We start from the raw sequence: 15,583 nt of genomic DNA, 5'->3' as shown, positions 1-15,583 counted from the left end.
ACATCTCAGTTCGGACTAGGTATGTTTCAAATGCTCATTAGCCACATATGGTTAGTAGCTATCATGTTGAACATCACTGCTTTAGGGAAACTCTAATCAAATATCCCCTGTTGAAGGGCAAACATGACCAAGCATAAAAATGGCCAAGGTGTGCATGTTCTCACTCATAAGTGGGGAGATGAACAATAAGAGCACATGGACATGGGGAGGGGAACAACACACACTGGGGCCAGTTCGAGGGTGGGGGCAAGGAGAGGGAGAGCATTAGGACAAATAGCTAATGCATGCCGGGCTTACAACCTGGATGACGTGTTGATAAGTGTAGCAAACCACCATGGCACCTGTATACCTATGTAACAAACCTACACATTTTGCACTTGTATCCCGGAACTTAAAATAATAAAGAAGAAAAGAAAGGAAAATAAAAGGATAATTAAACGTCAAAAAAATGGCTAAGATATAAGGAAGGTGCGCAGTTTCAATCTCCTGCAGATGGCTAGCAAGTTATCCCAGCACCATTTATTGAATAAGGGAGTCCTTTCTCCATTGCTTGTTTTTGTCACCTTTGTCAATGATCAGATGGTTGTAGGTATGTGGCCCCATTTCTGGGCTCTCTGTTACATTGGTCTATGTACCTGTTTTTGTAACAGTACCATGCTGTTTTGGTTACTGTAGCCTTGTAGTATAGTTTGAAGTCAAGTAACATTATGCCTCCAGCTTTGTTCTTTTTGTTTAGGAGTGCCTTGGCTATTTGGGCTCTTTCTTGGTTCCATATAAATTTTAAAATAGTTTTTCCTAGTTCTTTGAAGAGTGTCATTGGTAGCTTGATAGGAATAGCATTACATCTATAAATTGCCCCAGGCAGTATAGTCATTTTAATGATATTGATTCTTCATATCCATGAGCATGGAATGTTTTTCCATTTGCTTATGTCATCTCTGATTTCTTTGAGCACTGTTTTGTAGTTCTCCTTGTAAAGATTTTTTACCTCCCTGGTTAGCTCTATTCCTAGGTATTTTATTCTTTTTGTGGCAACTGTGAATGGGATTGCATTCCCGATTTGGCTCTCGGGGAGTGCTAGTGATTTTTGTTTGTTGATTTTGTATCCTGAGACTTCGCTGAAGTTGTTTATCAGCTTAAGAAGCTTTTGGGCTGAGACTGGGGTTTTCTAGATATAGAATAATGTCTTCTGCAAACAGGGATAGTTTGACTTTCTGTCTTCCTGTTTTGATGCACTTTATTTATTTCTCTTGCCTGATTGGTCTGCCCAGGACTTCCAATACTGTGTTGAATAGGAGTGGTGAGAGAGGACATCCTTGTCTTGTGCCAGTTTTCAAGGGGAATGCTTCCAGTGTTTGCCCATTCAGTATGATGTTTGCTGTGGTTTTGTCATAGATGGCTCTTATTATTTTGAGGTATGCTCCTCGAATACCTAGTTTATTGAGAGTTTTTAACAGAAAAGTTTAGCAGAGGTGTTGAATTTTATTGAAAGCCTTTTCTGCATCTATTGAGATGATCAAGTGGTTTTTGTCTTTAGTTCTATGTGATGAATCAGATTTATTGATTTGCAAATGTTGAACCAACCTTGCATCCCAAGGATATAGCCTACTGGATCATGGTGGATAAGCCTTTTGATGTGTTGCTGGATTCTGTTTTCCAGTATTTTGTTGAGGATCAAAGACTTAAATGTAAAACCCAAAACTATAAAAACCCTGGAAGACAACCTACGCAATGCCATTCTGGACATAGGAATGGGCAAAGATTTCATGATGAAGATGCCAAAAGCCATTACAAAAAAAGCAAAAATTGATCAATGCAATCTAATTAAACTAACAAGCTTCTGCACGGCAAAAGAAACTATCAACAGAGTAAATAGGCAACCTAGAGAATTGGAGAAAATTTAGCAAACTATTTGCATCTGACAAAAGTCTAACATCCAACATCTATAAGGAACTTAAACAAATTTACAAAAAAAAAAACCCGTTAAAAAGTAGGCCAAAGACATGAACAGACTCTTTTGAAAAGAAGACAGACATGTCGCCAACAGGCATATGAAAAAAAGCTAAAAATCACTGATCATTAGAGAAATACAAATCAAAAAAAGCCACAGTGAGATACTATGTAACACTAGTCAGAATGGCTGTTATTAAAAAATAACAGATGCTGGGCTGGTGAGGTTGTGGAGAAAAAGGAAGGCTTATACACTGTTGGTGGGAGTTCAACCATTGTGGAAAACAGTGTGAGGATTCCTCAAAGAACTTAAAACAGAAATACCATTTCACCCAGCAATTCCATTACTGGATATATATGCAAAGGTATATAAGTCATTCTACGTTAAAGACACATGTGTGTGTATGTTCAGTACAGCACTATTCATAATAGTGAAGACATGGAATCAACCTAAATGCTCATCAATGATAGACTGGATAAAGAAAATGTGGTACAGAAACACCATGGAACATTATGCAGCCATAAAAAGAATAAGTTGATTTCTTTTGTGGGAACATGGATAGAGCTGGAGGTCATTATCCTTAGCCAACTAACGCAGGAACAGAAAACTAAATACCACATTTTGTCACTTATAAGTGGGAGCTAAATGATGAGAACACATGGACACATAAAGGGAAATAACAGACATGGTGGCCTACCAGAGGGTGGAAGGTGGGAGGAGGGAGAGGGTCGGGAAAAATAACTAATGGGTACTAGGATTAATACCTGAGTGACGAAATAATCTGTACAATAAACCCCCATGACACGAGTTTATCTATATAACAAACTTGCACATGTACCCCGAATTTAAAAGTTAAAAATAAATAAAAAAGATATGATTACCATCAGAAAAAAAATAAAATAAAATGTAAATATAATCTGGAAAACACAGGTATGGAAAGTTAATATGGCTCGAATCAAAGCACCGTAATTGTCTGCTGGTTTAACTCATCTTAATGAACATTTTTCTCCATTGTAAACACCAATTCTGTGTTTAGAATTGGAAACCAATTCTGTGTTTAGCTTAACAGTAACCCACAACACTTGGACCAACTCAATTCTGTGTTTAGAATTGGAAACCAAAAAACTCCTTAGAGCCTGCCGGACACGTTTTGTATGCCTCCTGGGTTTCATTGAGGAATTCTGAATGTTTGCTTGCCTGTGGGACTTATGGTGAGGTTTGATTTTCATATTTTTCCACTTACCTCCCTGCTTCTCTTACAAGTTCTGACAAATTGGGGAAACTCACAGAATGTTTTCTAAGCTAAACAAGACGCAAGTACCAATTTTTAAATTCAACTTTTCACTTTGAGATAATTACAGTTTCACATACAGGTATAAGAAATAACATATAGATCTCTTGAATCCTTTGCCCAGTTTCCCCAGTGGTAACATCTTGCAAAACTAGAATATAGTATCAGGACCAGGATGTTGTCATGAATATAGTCAGAATACAGAGCATTCCATTCACTACAAGGATCCTTCATGTTGCCCTTTTATAGCCACATTTACTTTGCTTCCACCCCAACCTTCTCATTAACTCCTGGCAACCACTAATCTGTTCTTCATTTTACAATTTTGTCATTCCAAGAATGGAGTCATACAATATGAAAACATTTGACACTGGCTGTTTTCACTCAACATAATTTCTCGGAGATTTATCTAGGTTGTGTTTATCAGTAGTTGGTTCATTTTTATTGTTCAGTAGTATTCCTTAGTCTGGATATACTACAGTTTGTTTAACTGTTTTTACCTGTTGAGGGACATCTGGGTTGTTTCCAGGTCTGGGTTATTGCAAATAAAATTGCTGTAAACATTTGTATAGGCTTTTGTGTAAATATAATTTTTCGTTTCTCAGAGATAAATGCCCACGAGTGCAATTACTGTGTCATGTGGTAGTTGCATGTTTAGTTTTTTTTTGGAAACTGCTGAACTTTTCTATTTTTGATTCTCACTAACTGTATGAGTGATTCAGTTTCTCCACATCCCCTCCAGCATATGTTGTTGTCACTACTTTTTAATTTTAGCCATTCTGATGGGTTTGTAGTGATATCTCATTGTGGCTTTAATCTCAGTTGCCCTGTTGGTGAATCATGTTGAGCATCTTTTCATGTTATTATTTACCATCTTATGTCCTCTTTGGTTCATGTCCTGTGTCCATGTCCTAGATCACTTTTTTTTTTACTTTGAATTTTGAGAGTTCTTTATATATTCTAGATACTATCCTGTCAGATATGTAGTTTGTAAATATTTTCTCCTACTCTGTATCTTGTCTTTTCATCCTCTTAACAGGGTCGTTCACAGAACAAAAGTGTTTAATTTTAATGAACTCTAATTTGTCAATTTTTGCTTATGTGGGTCATGCTTTTGGTGTCAAGTCTAATAACTCTGCCTATTCCTATATTCTGAAGATTTTCTCCTATAATGTGTCACTAAAAGTTTCACATTTTACATTTGTGTCTGCTTACATTTTGAGTTAACTTTTGTATGAAACTTAGGTCAAGCTTCTTTTTTTTTTTTGCCTGTGGATGTCCAATTGCTTCAGCAACGTTTTTTGAAAAAGCTATCTTTCCTCCATTGAATTGTTTTTGTGCCTTTCTCAAAAATCAGTCAGACATTATTTGTGTGGGTTTATATATGGGTTGTCTCTTCTGTCTTAATTATCTATGCGTCAGTCTCTGCCAACACTGCACAGTCTTGATTACTGTGGTTACATAATTAGTCTTCAAATAAGCTAGGCTGATTCCTCTCAGTTTAGACTTCTCTTTCAAAAGTGTTTCAGCTATTCTGGTTCCTTTGCCTTTGCATATAATTTAAAAATAATCTTGTCTATATCTGCAAACATTAAGAAAAATTGATATCTTTACTATGTGGAGTTTTCTATTCTGTGAACCTGGTATATCTCTCCATTTATTTAGCTTTTCCTTGGTTTCTTTCATCATCTACACACATCATCTCATCTGTGTGTAGTTTTCAGCATACAAGTCCTATACATAAGTATTTCAGTTTTGAGCAATTATAATAAGTATTGTGTTTTTAATTTCAGGGTCTATTACTAGTATATGGAAGTATAGTTTTTTTGTTTTGTTTTTTTGAGATGAAGTTTCACTGTTGTTGCCCAGGCTGGAGTGTAATGGCATGATCTCGGCTCACTGCGACCTCCGCCTCCTGGGTTCAAGCGATTCTCCAGCCTCAGCCTCCCAAGTAGCTAGGATTCAGGTGCCTGCCACCACACCTGGCTAATTTTTTTGTATTTTTAGTAGAGACAGGGTTTCACCATGTTGTATGTTTATCTCATACCCTGTGGCCTCGCTGAACTCACTCATTAGTTCTAGGAGTTTTTTGTAGATTGCTTGGGATTTTACATAGATAATCATGTCATCTGTAAATAAGGAACAGTTTTATTTATTCTTTTCTGATATACATGCTTTTTGTCTCCTTCCTTTGTCTTATTGCACTGGCTAGAACTTCCAACACTATGTTGAATAAGAGAGGTGAGAACTGACATTCTTATCTTGTTCTCTGTCTTAGGGGAATGTTAGGTATAATGTTAGCTATAGCATTTTTGTAGATGTCCTGTTGTGGATGCCACCATACCTGGCCCTATATCATTATATTTGATATACATTTCTTCTAAATAACATATAGTTTGGTCATATTTTTAATCCACTTTATCAATCTTCGTCTTTATAATAACTGATATGTTAGGGCTTAAATCGGATATTTTATTTTTGTTTTCTGTTTGTTCTCTCTGGTTATTGTTTTTCTGTTTTCCTTTTCCTGCATTCCTGTGGGTTAATTTAACATTTTTAGAACTCCATTTTGATTTATTTATAGTGTTTCTCGAGTGTCTCTTTGTATAGCTGTTTTGGTGGTTGTTCTAGGTATTATATATACATGTTTATCTATCTATCTAGTTACCTTTCTCTCTAGATCTTTTTAAAGTCTATTGGTGTCATCATTTTACCAGTTTGAGTCAAGTATAGACATTTTACCTTCCTTTAAGTTCCTTTAACTTCTCCCATTTATAATATAATTGTCTTGGGCCTGGCGCAGTAGTTCACGCCTGTAATCCCACACTTTGGGAGGCCATGGCGGGTGGATCATTTGAGGTCAGGAGTTTGAGACCAGCCTGGCCAACATGGCGAAACCCTGTTTCTACTAAAAATACAAAAATTAGCCAGGTATGGTGGCGTGTGCCTGTAACCCCAGCTATTCGGGAGGCTGAGGCACAAGAATTGCTTGAACCCAGGAGGCGGAGGTTGCAGTGAGCTGAGGTCACGCCACTGCACTCCAGCCTGGGAGATAGAGTGAGACTCTGTCTCTAAATAAACAAACAATATAATTGTCTTAATTATTTTCTCTAAATACATTTAGAACAACATCAGGGTTATAATTTTTGCCTCCACCATCAAATATACTTTAGAAATTTTAGAGAAGAAAGCAAACGAATTTTATTAGCTGTATTTTTGCTTATTGTGTTCTTTCTTCTTTCCTGATTTTCCAAGGTTTCTTCTTTTATCTTTTTCTTTCCATTTAGAGAACTTCCTTTAACATTTCCTTTAGGGTCTAAAAGTGACAAATTCTGTTTTGCTTCTTCTAAGAATGTCTTATTTCTTCTTTATTCCTGAAAGATATCCCCACTGGATATAAGTTTCTTTTCTTTCAGCACTAGAAAAATATTGTGCTGCTTCCTTCTGACATATATATCTCCCTGCTATAGGTAAGGTGTCATTTTTCTCTGGTGCTTTCAAGATTTTTTTATGTCTATTTTTTCAGAAACTTAATTATGATGTGTGTTGGTATGGATTTCTGGGATTTATCCTGCTTGGGATTCACCCAGCTTCTTGAATCTTCAGGTTTAGGTCTCTTGCCAAATTTGGGATGTTTTCAACCATTGTTTCTTCAAACTTTTTCAGCCTTACTCTTTCTCTTCTTCCTGGAATCTGGTGATGTGGATGGTAAATCTTTTGTTATAATTCCACATGTTCCTATGATGCTGTTCTTTTTTTTTCTTTTTTCAGTTTGTTTTCTCTCTTTGGTTTAGGGTGGGCCGTTTCTATTGTCCTATCTTCCAGTTCACTGATTTTTTTCCTCTGTCCCCTCTGTTCTGCTGTGGAACCCATTTACTGAGCTTTTTATTTGAACTGTTATATTTTTTACTTATAAAATACCCATTTGGTTTTTCTTTACATCTTCTATTTCTTTGCTGAGGCTTTCTATTTTTTCAATTGCTTCAGCTGTGTTTGTAACTGCTCACTGAAGCATTTTTATCATGGCCGCTTTAAAATTTTGTCAGAAATTCTAACATCTCTGTTATCTGGGTGCGTTAGTCCATTTTATAGTGCTATTAAGGGATACCTGAGACTGGGTAATTTATAAAGAAAAGAGGTTTTGTTTGGCCCATGGTTCTGCAGGCTGTACAAGCCTAATGCCAATGTCTATTTCTGGGGAGACCTCAGGAAGCTTACAATCATGGTGGAAGGTAAAGGGGGAGCCAGCACATCACGTGGCAACAGAGGGAACGAGAGATAAGGGGGGACATCCCAGACTCTTTTAAACAATCAGATCTCATGTGAACTCATTACTGAAGAGAAGAGAAGGCATAAAACCATTTATGAGGGATATTCCCCCATGACCCTCCCACTAGGTTCCACCTTCATGTTTCAATATGCGATTTGGAGGAGACAAGCATCCAAACTATATCACGGTGTCTCTTTATTTTTTAAAAATTCATTTTGAATTGTTCCAGGTTTTTGGTATTATGGGTGATTTTTAAAATTGAAACCTGAACAGTTTATATTGTGAGACTCTGGACCTTTTTAAACCTTCTTGGCTTTCTTTGACACCATTCTGTCAGAGAAAGGAGTGGCATCACCTCATTACTGCTAGGCAGAGAGAGAAGTCCAGGTTCCCCTCCCAGCTTCCATCAGTACCTGAAGAGGATGATGCCCTCATACTGCCAGGTGGGATGAAAGTCCAGGCATCCCATTTGGACTGCACTAACAACCCATAAGATGGGTTGGGGGGACTTATTACTGGCCAGTGGGGAGGAAAGCCTCAGGTTTTTACTTGGCACTGTCTGATACCTTCCTGGTGGGGGAGCTGGGGCACCTCATTACAGTGCTTGCCAGGGTGGGAGCCTACGCTCCCCATCCTGCCTTTGCTGGTGTGAGGAGCAGTGGGGGCCAATGTTTTTTCTGTGGTGTTTGGCTGGAGTAAAGTGGTTATTCTCTAAAAGATTTTTGGCTTGCTAGGCTGCATCTTTCCTGATCCTTTGGTTAGAGAGATTATGCTTTTGTTGGGGTGCTTTATGTTTTTGTTTTGTTTTGGTCTGTGCTCACTGACATTTCCAGGTTACTAGATTCTTCAGCTGCCGGGAAGAACCTCAGCAGCTGAGATATATGAGGCAAAAAGAAAACCTAGGAAACACACCACTAGGTTATTCTTTTGGACCTGAAGTCCCTAAATAGTCTGCCTTTTCTATACCTTTCAGAGTCTTCTTATGTTTGTTTTATAGATAATGCCCAGGGTTATTAGTTGTACTTAACAGAAGGAATAGAGAAAAATATATCGATTCCATCCTTGTTAGAAGCAGAGGATATCAGACATACTTATTTTCTTAGTCTGTGTAGGCTGTCTGTAAGCCACAATGCAGAGCTCTCTGGGAAAACATGGATTGGAGAATGGGGTCTGGAGCCAAGGCTAAAGTAGAGTCTCCTCCATTCCAGATCTAGGACTTGGGACCCACACGCTCTAGTATGTGTACAAAGCACATAAAGTTAACAATTTAGATGAAGTAGACCAATTCCTCAAATCCCATGAACTATCAAAACTCACCGAAGATGAAGTAGATAACCTGAATAGTTCTACAACTATTGTTAGAAGTTGAATTCAAAGTTAAAAAGCTGCTGAAAAAAGAAATCTTCAGGCCCAGATGGTATTACTGGTAAATTCTACTAAACAGTTAGAGAAGAAGTAACACCAATTTTACATATCTATTCCAGAAATAGAGAAGGAGGAAACACTTGTCAACTCATTTTATGAGGCCAGAATCATCCTAATCCAAAACCAGACAAGAACAAACCATAGACCAATGTAGATGCAAAAACCACCAGCAAAGTATTACCAAATAAAATCTAGCAGTATGTAAAAATAATCATACAGCATAATCAAGTAGGGTTTATCCCACAAATGCAAGCCTGATTCATGTCTATAACTCGATAATTAAAAATAAATTATTATAATCTGCCAAATTAACAGCAAAAACTGCATGAACATTAAAAAAATCACATGATCATATCAACTGATGCTTTGGCATTTGACAAAATTCAGCATCTGTTTATGATAGAAACTTTCAGCAAACTGGGAATACAAAGGAATTTACTCAACTTTATAGAGAGTATTTTTAAAAATCTAACATCATACTTAATGATGAAAGACTAAATGCTTTTCCCCCAAAACTGGAAATGAGGCAAGAATGTTCACCCTCACTATTCCAATTTATGATCATAGAAGAATTCCTAGGCAGTGCAGTAAAACAAGAGAAAAAAAGTGCATGTAGTTGGGGGAAAAAAGAAGTAAAACTGGGCCTGCTTGTAGATGACAATGTGATTGTATAGAAAATCCTAAGGAACATATCAAACAAAACGAAACAACCCTCCCAGAACTAATAAGTGAGTTTAGCAAAGTCACAGGATACAAGGTCAGTACGTAACAATTTTATTTTTATATACAAGCAATGAACAATGGGGAACTGAAAGTTTTAAAATACCATTTACAACAGTTTTTTTTAAGTACTACTCTACCAAAACACGTACAATATCCACATGCACTAAAAAGTAGAAAAAAGTGATATAATAAATCAAAGGAGACCTAAGTAAATATGTAGATTAGAAGACTAACAGATTAAAGATGTTAACCATCCTCAGATTGATCTGCAGACTTAAGGCAGTTCCAATCACAATCCCAAAAGGACAATTTTGTAGATAAAGACAGACTGATCCTAAAATTTGTATGGAAATACAAAAACACTAAAGTAGCCAAAACAATTTGAAAAAGAAGAAAGCTCAGTGAATCACACTACCCAATCTTAAGACTTACTCTAAGCTACAGTAATCAGTGAGCAAAAGGCATGTAGATCTTTGGAGCAGAAGAGAGAGTCCAGGAATAGATTCATAGAAATATAGGCCAATTAATTTTTTACATAGGTGCAAAGGCAGTTCAATGGGAAAAGTTACATCTTTACAGTGAATGGTGTTGCAGCAATTGGACATAGATAGGCAAAAGAGTGACCCTTGATCTAAACCACACACCTCACACAAAATTTTAACTCTAAATGGATCATAGATCTAAATGTAAAAGGTAAAGCTGTAAACTTTTAGAAGAAAACATAGTGGAAAAATCATTTTCTGGGATTAGGTAAAATGTTCCTAAACATGCACCAAAAGCAAGTCTCATAAAAGAAAGAATTGACAAATTGCTCATATGGCAAATGACTAGTGTCCTGAATATATGAAGGACTCTCTAAATCAAATAGTAAGAAAACAACCCAATTAAAAAATGGACAAAAGACTTTAACAGACATATCACCAAAGAGGTATAGAGATGGCAAATCAGTACATTGAAGGGGATCAACAGCAGTAGCCATTACAGAAATGCAAATTAAAACCATGATATCTCTGCACACTGTTAAAATGACTAAAATAAAATATGATACTAAGTGCTGATGGTTTGAGGAGCAACTGGAACTCTCATACACTGCTAGTAGGAATGCAAAATGTACAACCACTCTAGAAAACTGTCAGCTTCTTAATAAACATTTACCACTGACCCAACAATTCTACTCCTGCTATCTGCTTTAAAAAATGAAAACATGTCCACACAAAAACCCATATACAAATGCACAGAAGCTCTATGAATAATCTCGCGATGGCTCACGCCTGTAATCCCAGCACTTTGGGAGGCCGAGGCAGGCAGATCACAAGGTCAGGAGTTCAAGACCAGCCTGGCCAATATGGTGAAACCCTGTCTCTACTAAAAAATACAAAAATTAGCCAGGCATGGTGATGGGCGCCTGTAGTCCCAGCTACTCAGAGGCTGAGGCAGGAGAATCGCTTGAACCCAGAAGGTGGAGGTTGCAGTGATCTGAGATGGCGCCACTGCACTCCAGCCTGGGCGACAGAGCCAGTCTGTCTCAAAAAATAAATAAATAAAATTTAAAAACTGGCAACAACTGAAATGTCCTTCAACAGGCAAATGGATAAACCAACTGATACATACTTACAATGGAATACTACTCAGCAATAAAAAGGAATGAACAGTCAATACACAGAACAATTTGGATGAAACTCAAAGGCATTAAACTGAATGAAAGAAGTTAGTCTCAAAACAATACATGTTATATGATTCTATTTATATGACATTCTGGAAAAGGCAAAACTATAGTGATGGAGAACCTATCAATGGTTGCCAGAAGTTAGGAGTGAGAGGAGCCTGTGACTAAAAAGGGGCAGCACCAGGGAGTTCTGTGGGAAAGGGAACTGTTCTGTGTTCTTGACTGTGGTTATTCCAATCTATACATGTATTATAATTCAACTGTCCACTAAAGAAAAGGTCATTTTTAATAAATAAATAACAATAACAACACAGCAAATTGCTGCTGAACTGTCCCCACACTGAAATTGTGCTGAGAATTTTCTAGTTTACCTGTAAGCAGCTTCACTACCATACATTTAGCCAAGTTTCCATGACAGCAGGCAATTAGCATTCAGGAGGGCCTTTGAGTGGTTTGGCGGTAAGGCAGTTGCTCAGTTCAGCCATCTTTACCTTAGACATTAAGATATCCAAAATAAATGATTTTTCTGGGAAAATAAAATGTCTTTCTAAAATATTTCAATTTTAACTGTAAGCATTCCACAAGTATGTGGTTAGGCTGGTGTATATCAAATGAATTAACTCTTCCATTTAAAAATACATAGAGTAAAGCTTGTGAACAATCTCTGGCTTAGAGAGTGTTTTCACCAAACTATAAGACTGTGTTACACGTGGACATCAGATACCAGCTTAGCTCCTCCTTCTTTTGCTGCCTTTTCCTCCCCTATAGGAGGTTGTGGCTCACTGGATTGCTGAAAGCCGCATTGCCATTGAGAAGATCCGCTTGTTGACTCTGAAAGCTGCTCACAGCATGGACACTCTGGGCAGTGCTGGCGCTAAGAAAGAGGTGAGGCTACCTTCTCCCCTCAGACCACCAACTGCTGAGCCTTCTCCAGTTCTCTCCACCTGTTGGACATTTCAGTTTTCATGGCATCTTGATGGCACTCAGAAGATTGGAAGCCCCCATGTGATTTTGGGTTATAAATTATAAATGCCTGTCACTTGCTAGTCTCCTAGCAAGTGCTTTAGGGAATGATTTTCAGGAGGGAGAATATCTTCAGCATTCTTAAGATACAGCAACAAGGAATGGGGGAAATCATAGGCTTTACACAGCCCTGGAACTGCACCCACTCTGCCACTTTCTTCTAGCCTTGTGATCACGGGCAAAGTGCTTAACCTTTCTGCCTAAGGCCTAGGGTTCTTGTGAAGAGTAACCAAGATGATGTACATAGAATGTGCAGAAGCCACGTACAGTGGCTCTCACCTGTAATCCAAGCTACTTGGGAAGTGGAGGTGGGAGAATTGTGTGAGGCCAGGAATTCGAGACCAGCCTGGGCAACATAGTGAGACCCTGTCTCTTAAAAAAAAAATTAGCTGACATGGTAACTTGTACCTGTAGTCCCAGGGAGGCTGAGGCAGGGGGATTGCTTGAGCCCAGGATTCTGAGGCAGCAGTAGTGAGCTATGATCACACCTGGGAATAGCCACTCCACTCTATTCTGGGTGACAGAGTGAGAGCCTGTCTCAAATAACAAAACAAAAAATGCACAGCATGATACTGCTACATAGTAAATGTTTCATGAAAGAGACCTCTCATCCTCTGCTTTCTTATGTTTCTGGCTTATGTGAAATAAAGACATAATCATTTAATTCTAAAAGCCCATAAAACTGCTAAAAGAAAACTGATTAATGGCGCAAAGACCCTTGGACTATTTTTATGATCCCTAAGGTGATGAGTGTGATTTATCAGCTGCCTGAAATCCTTTTGGAAACAAGTTAGAAATAAATGGATAAAATGTGATTTGGAAGAGGTGTCTCTTTCCAGAGGGTCTGTATTGACTGAAATATGGCATTGCAGCAGGATCTCTTTGTTGGCTTTTGTTAAAGATCCTGTTTTAGTGGTGACTTGGATGTGGGAAAGTTTCCTTGTTTCATTTCCCAGTTTTGCCACATTGTGTATAGTCTAAGAAAGAAGCATTCTTTTCATATTTTGCTTATATAGATTGCAATGATCAAAGTGGCTGCCCCACGGGCTGTCAGCAAAATCGTTGACTGGGCCATCCAGGTGTGCGGAGGTGCTGGTGTTTCCCAGGATTACCCTCTGGCTAACATGTGAGTAGATGTCATTTAAGAATCATCTACATTTGATAGGCATGGAGGTAAAAAATCTATAGATGCCTTGACATTAATTGCTTATGTTTATTTTCAGTGTAATTGAAGGATAAATGAAGTGATATACATTAATATAGAGCTCAACACCAAGAAATAGTTGCTCTTATTATTACAATAATCATTTCATTCCATTATGTTAATTTTTACACTGAGGGGACCCACTGAGGATTCCTGGGCTGTAGATACAGCATGGGGTGTCGCTGAATTTGTAGCAGGACATGTCAGTGACTATCTAATATCTAGATCCTGATGACTGGGAGGCAGAAAGGAACATTCTCCATTCCCCATCTGTCCATCTCCACACATAATTACAGTGTCACCTTCTCTATCACAATGGAGATAGAGTCTCATCCTTCATCAATTTTTAACCTTAAGAAAGAACTAAATATATAGTATCATACCAGTCACTGCCTGTTCTAAGTTCTAGCAACATGTAGTAAACTGTAGCAAACCAAGAATGAGATGAACTCCACTGTACTTTGGCATTTAACTTTCCCAAGTTGGAAACTTTAAGATGGCATTGCAGAAGCCCTTTAGCTTATTTTCCCGGTACCCTTTTTCTTACCCTGACCTTGGTGGAATTTAAGAATTAATATAGTCTTGGTTGACAATCAGAGGGACTGATGTCAAAGTATCATGTTCCTCTTCCATAACTCCCTGTGTTCCCTGATTCTTTTGCTTTTTCAGGTATGCTATAACCCGAGTTTTGCGTTTAGCAGATGGACCTGACGAAGTTCATCTTTCAGCAATCGCAACAATGGAGCTGCGGGACCAAGCCGAAAGACTGACAGCCAAGATATGAGGAGGGTGGCACTGCCACATCCCACTGGCAGAAACTCTCCTTTATACAAACTTCATTGGCTCCAACATTTGAATCTCATATTTTTGTAGCAGTTTGAGCACAGGGTTAATTATTCATTTGTGGTAAAGATTATAGCATCTATTTTGATCAGTGGGTTTTATTATTTCAAGGGTCACACAGGGTTAAGTTCAATAAGAAATGCTGTAGCTGTTGTCGTTCAATCTAGTGCCTCCTTGAGGCCAGGAGTTCAGGACCAGCCTGGGCAACATAGCGAGACCCCCATTGCTACAAAAAATTTAAAAATGAGCCAAGTGTGGTGGCACATGCTTGTAGTCCTAGCTACTTGGGAGGCTGAGGCAGGAGGATTGCTTGAGTCTAGGAGTTTGAGGTTACAGTGAGCTGTGATCATGACATGGCCTCCAGCCTGGGTCACCGAGTGAGACTCTGTTTCTAAAAATAAAAACAAAAAATAAATTTCTTCTTGGGGTGGGGTGGAGGTGGGGAGCAAGAATTTGACCTGGCTCTGATCCCTGGTGTGTTGTGTGGGCCTCTTTAACATTTGCCACTGAGCCTTAACCTCACTGTACTTCACTGTACTTCACACGCATTGGTGTTAACATTTTAATCTTAGAAGACCCTGACCCACTGAGGGTTGTGAGAATCGCTGAAGCCACGTAGAAGCACCTTGAAATCTGTAAAACCACAAGAAAGTACTTTATAAAAGGTATCCTTATTTGAAGTGGATAAATCTTGTAACTCGAAAAGTTGTGATTTAGAAGACAGGATTGTTTTTTGAACATTAGGAATTAAAGGCTATATCTGGTCCTTACAATTTTGTAATTTGTTTCTCTGTCTGAGGAAAGCTGGCTGGATTGGTTGCTGATTTGTTTTAGTTAATCTATTGTCATGTATCTGGCCATCCCTAAGGCAAGTCACTCCATATGATCTATACTTACCTCTCTCCCTTCCCTGAATTTAGTCAGATAAAATTATGTTAAAAAGAACACCAAGGATTGTTTTGAAAAGGAAAAAAGTCTCCAAAGGATAAAGTGAGAAGATCAATTTCAGGATCAGGGCCCCAGTCCTGGTGAGAGAATGGACCAACGGTAAACTCCTCAGCATTGTGGCCATTTCTAGGGTTCTGTCTCCTTAGGCTGTCACTGGGAGTCACTAGGCAGCCGTTCATCTGGGACAGTCTGCTAGGTTTGCCATGTGCTTGAAACCACATGGTTTTAAAGAGAGAAAC

General features: G+C 38.3%; 1 protein-coding gene across 2 annotated transcripts in view; it reads left to right on the top strand.

The window, feature by feature from the left end:
- The window catches only part of ACAD11 (acyl-CoA dehydrogenase family member 11), a 102,776-nt gene extending 87,610 nt beyond the window's left edge, over positions 1-15,166 (top strand). For both annotated transcript variants that reach the window (XM_004036319.5, XM_019023863.4), the window contains exons 18-20: positions 12,095-12,211; positions 13,366-13,475; positions 14,223-15,166. In XM_004036319.5, coding sequence (XP_004036367.5) covers positions 12,095-12,211; positions 13,366-13,475; positions 14,223-14,337 — 342 coding nt within the window. In that variant the 3' untranslated portion in view covers positions 14,338-15,166. The remainder of the gene's footprint in view (positions 1-12,094; positions 12,212-13,365; positions 13,476-14,222) is intronic.
- Positions 15,167-15,583: the final 417 nt, after the last annotated feature.

This window comes from Gorilla gorilla, chromosome 2 (genome assembly GCF_029281585.2).
Source record: "Gorilla gorilla gorilla isolate KB3781 chromosome 2, NHGRI_mGorGor1-v2.1_pri, whole genome shotgun sequence".
NCBI classification, from domain to species: domain Eukaryota; kingdom Metazoa; phylum Chordata; class Mammalia; order Primates; family Hominidae; genus Gorilla; species Gorilla gorilla.
The sequence above is the reverse complement of the archived record's forward strand: the minus strand, read 5'-3'. Positions and strand labels throughout refer to the sequence as shown.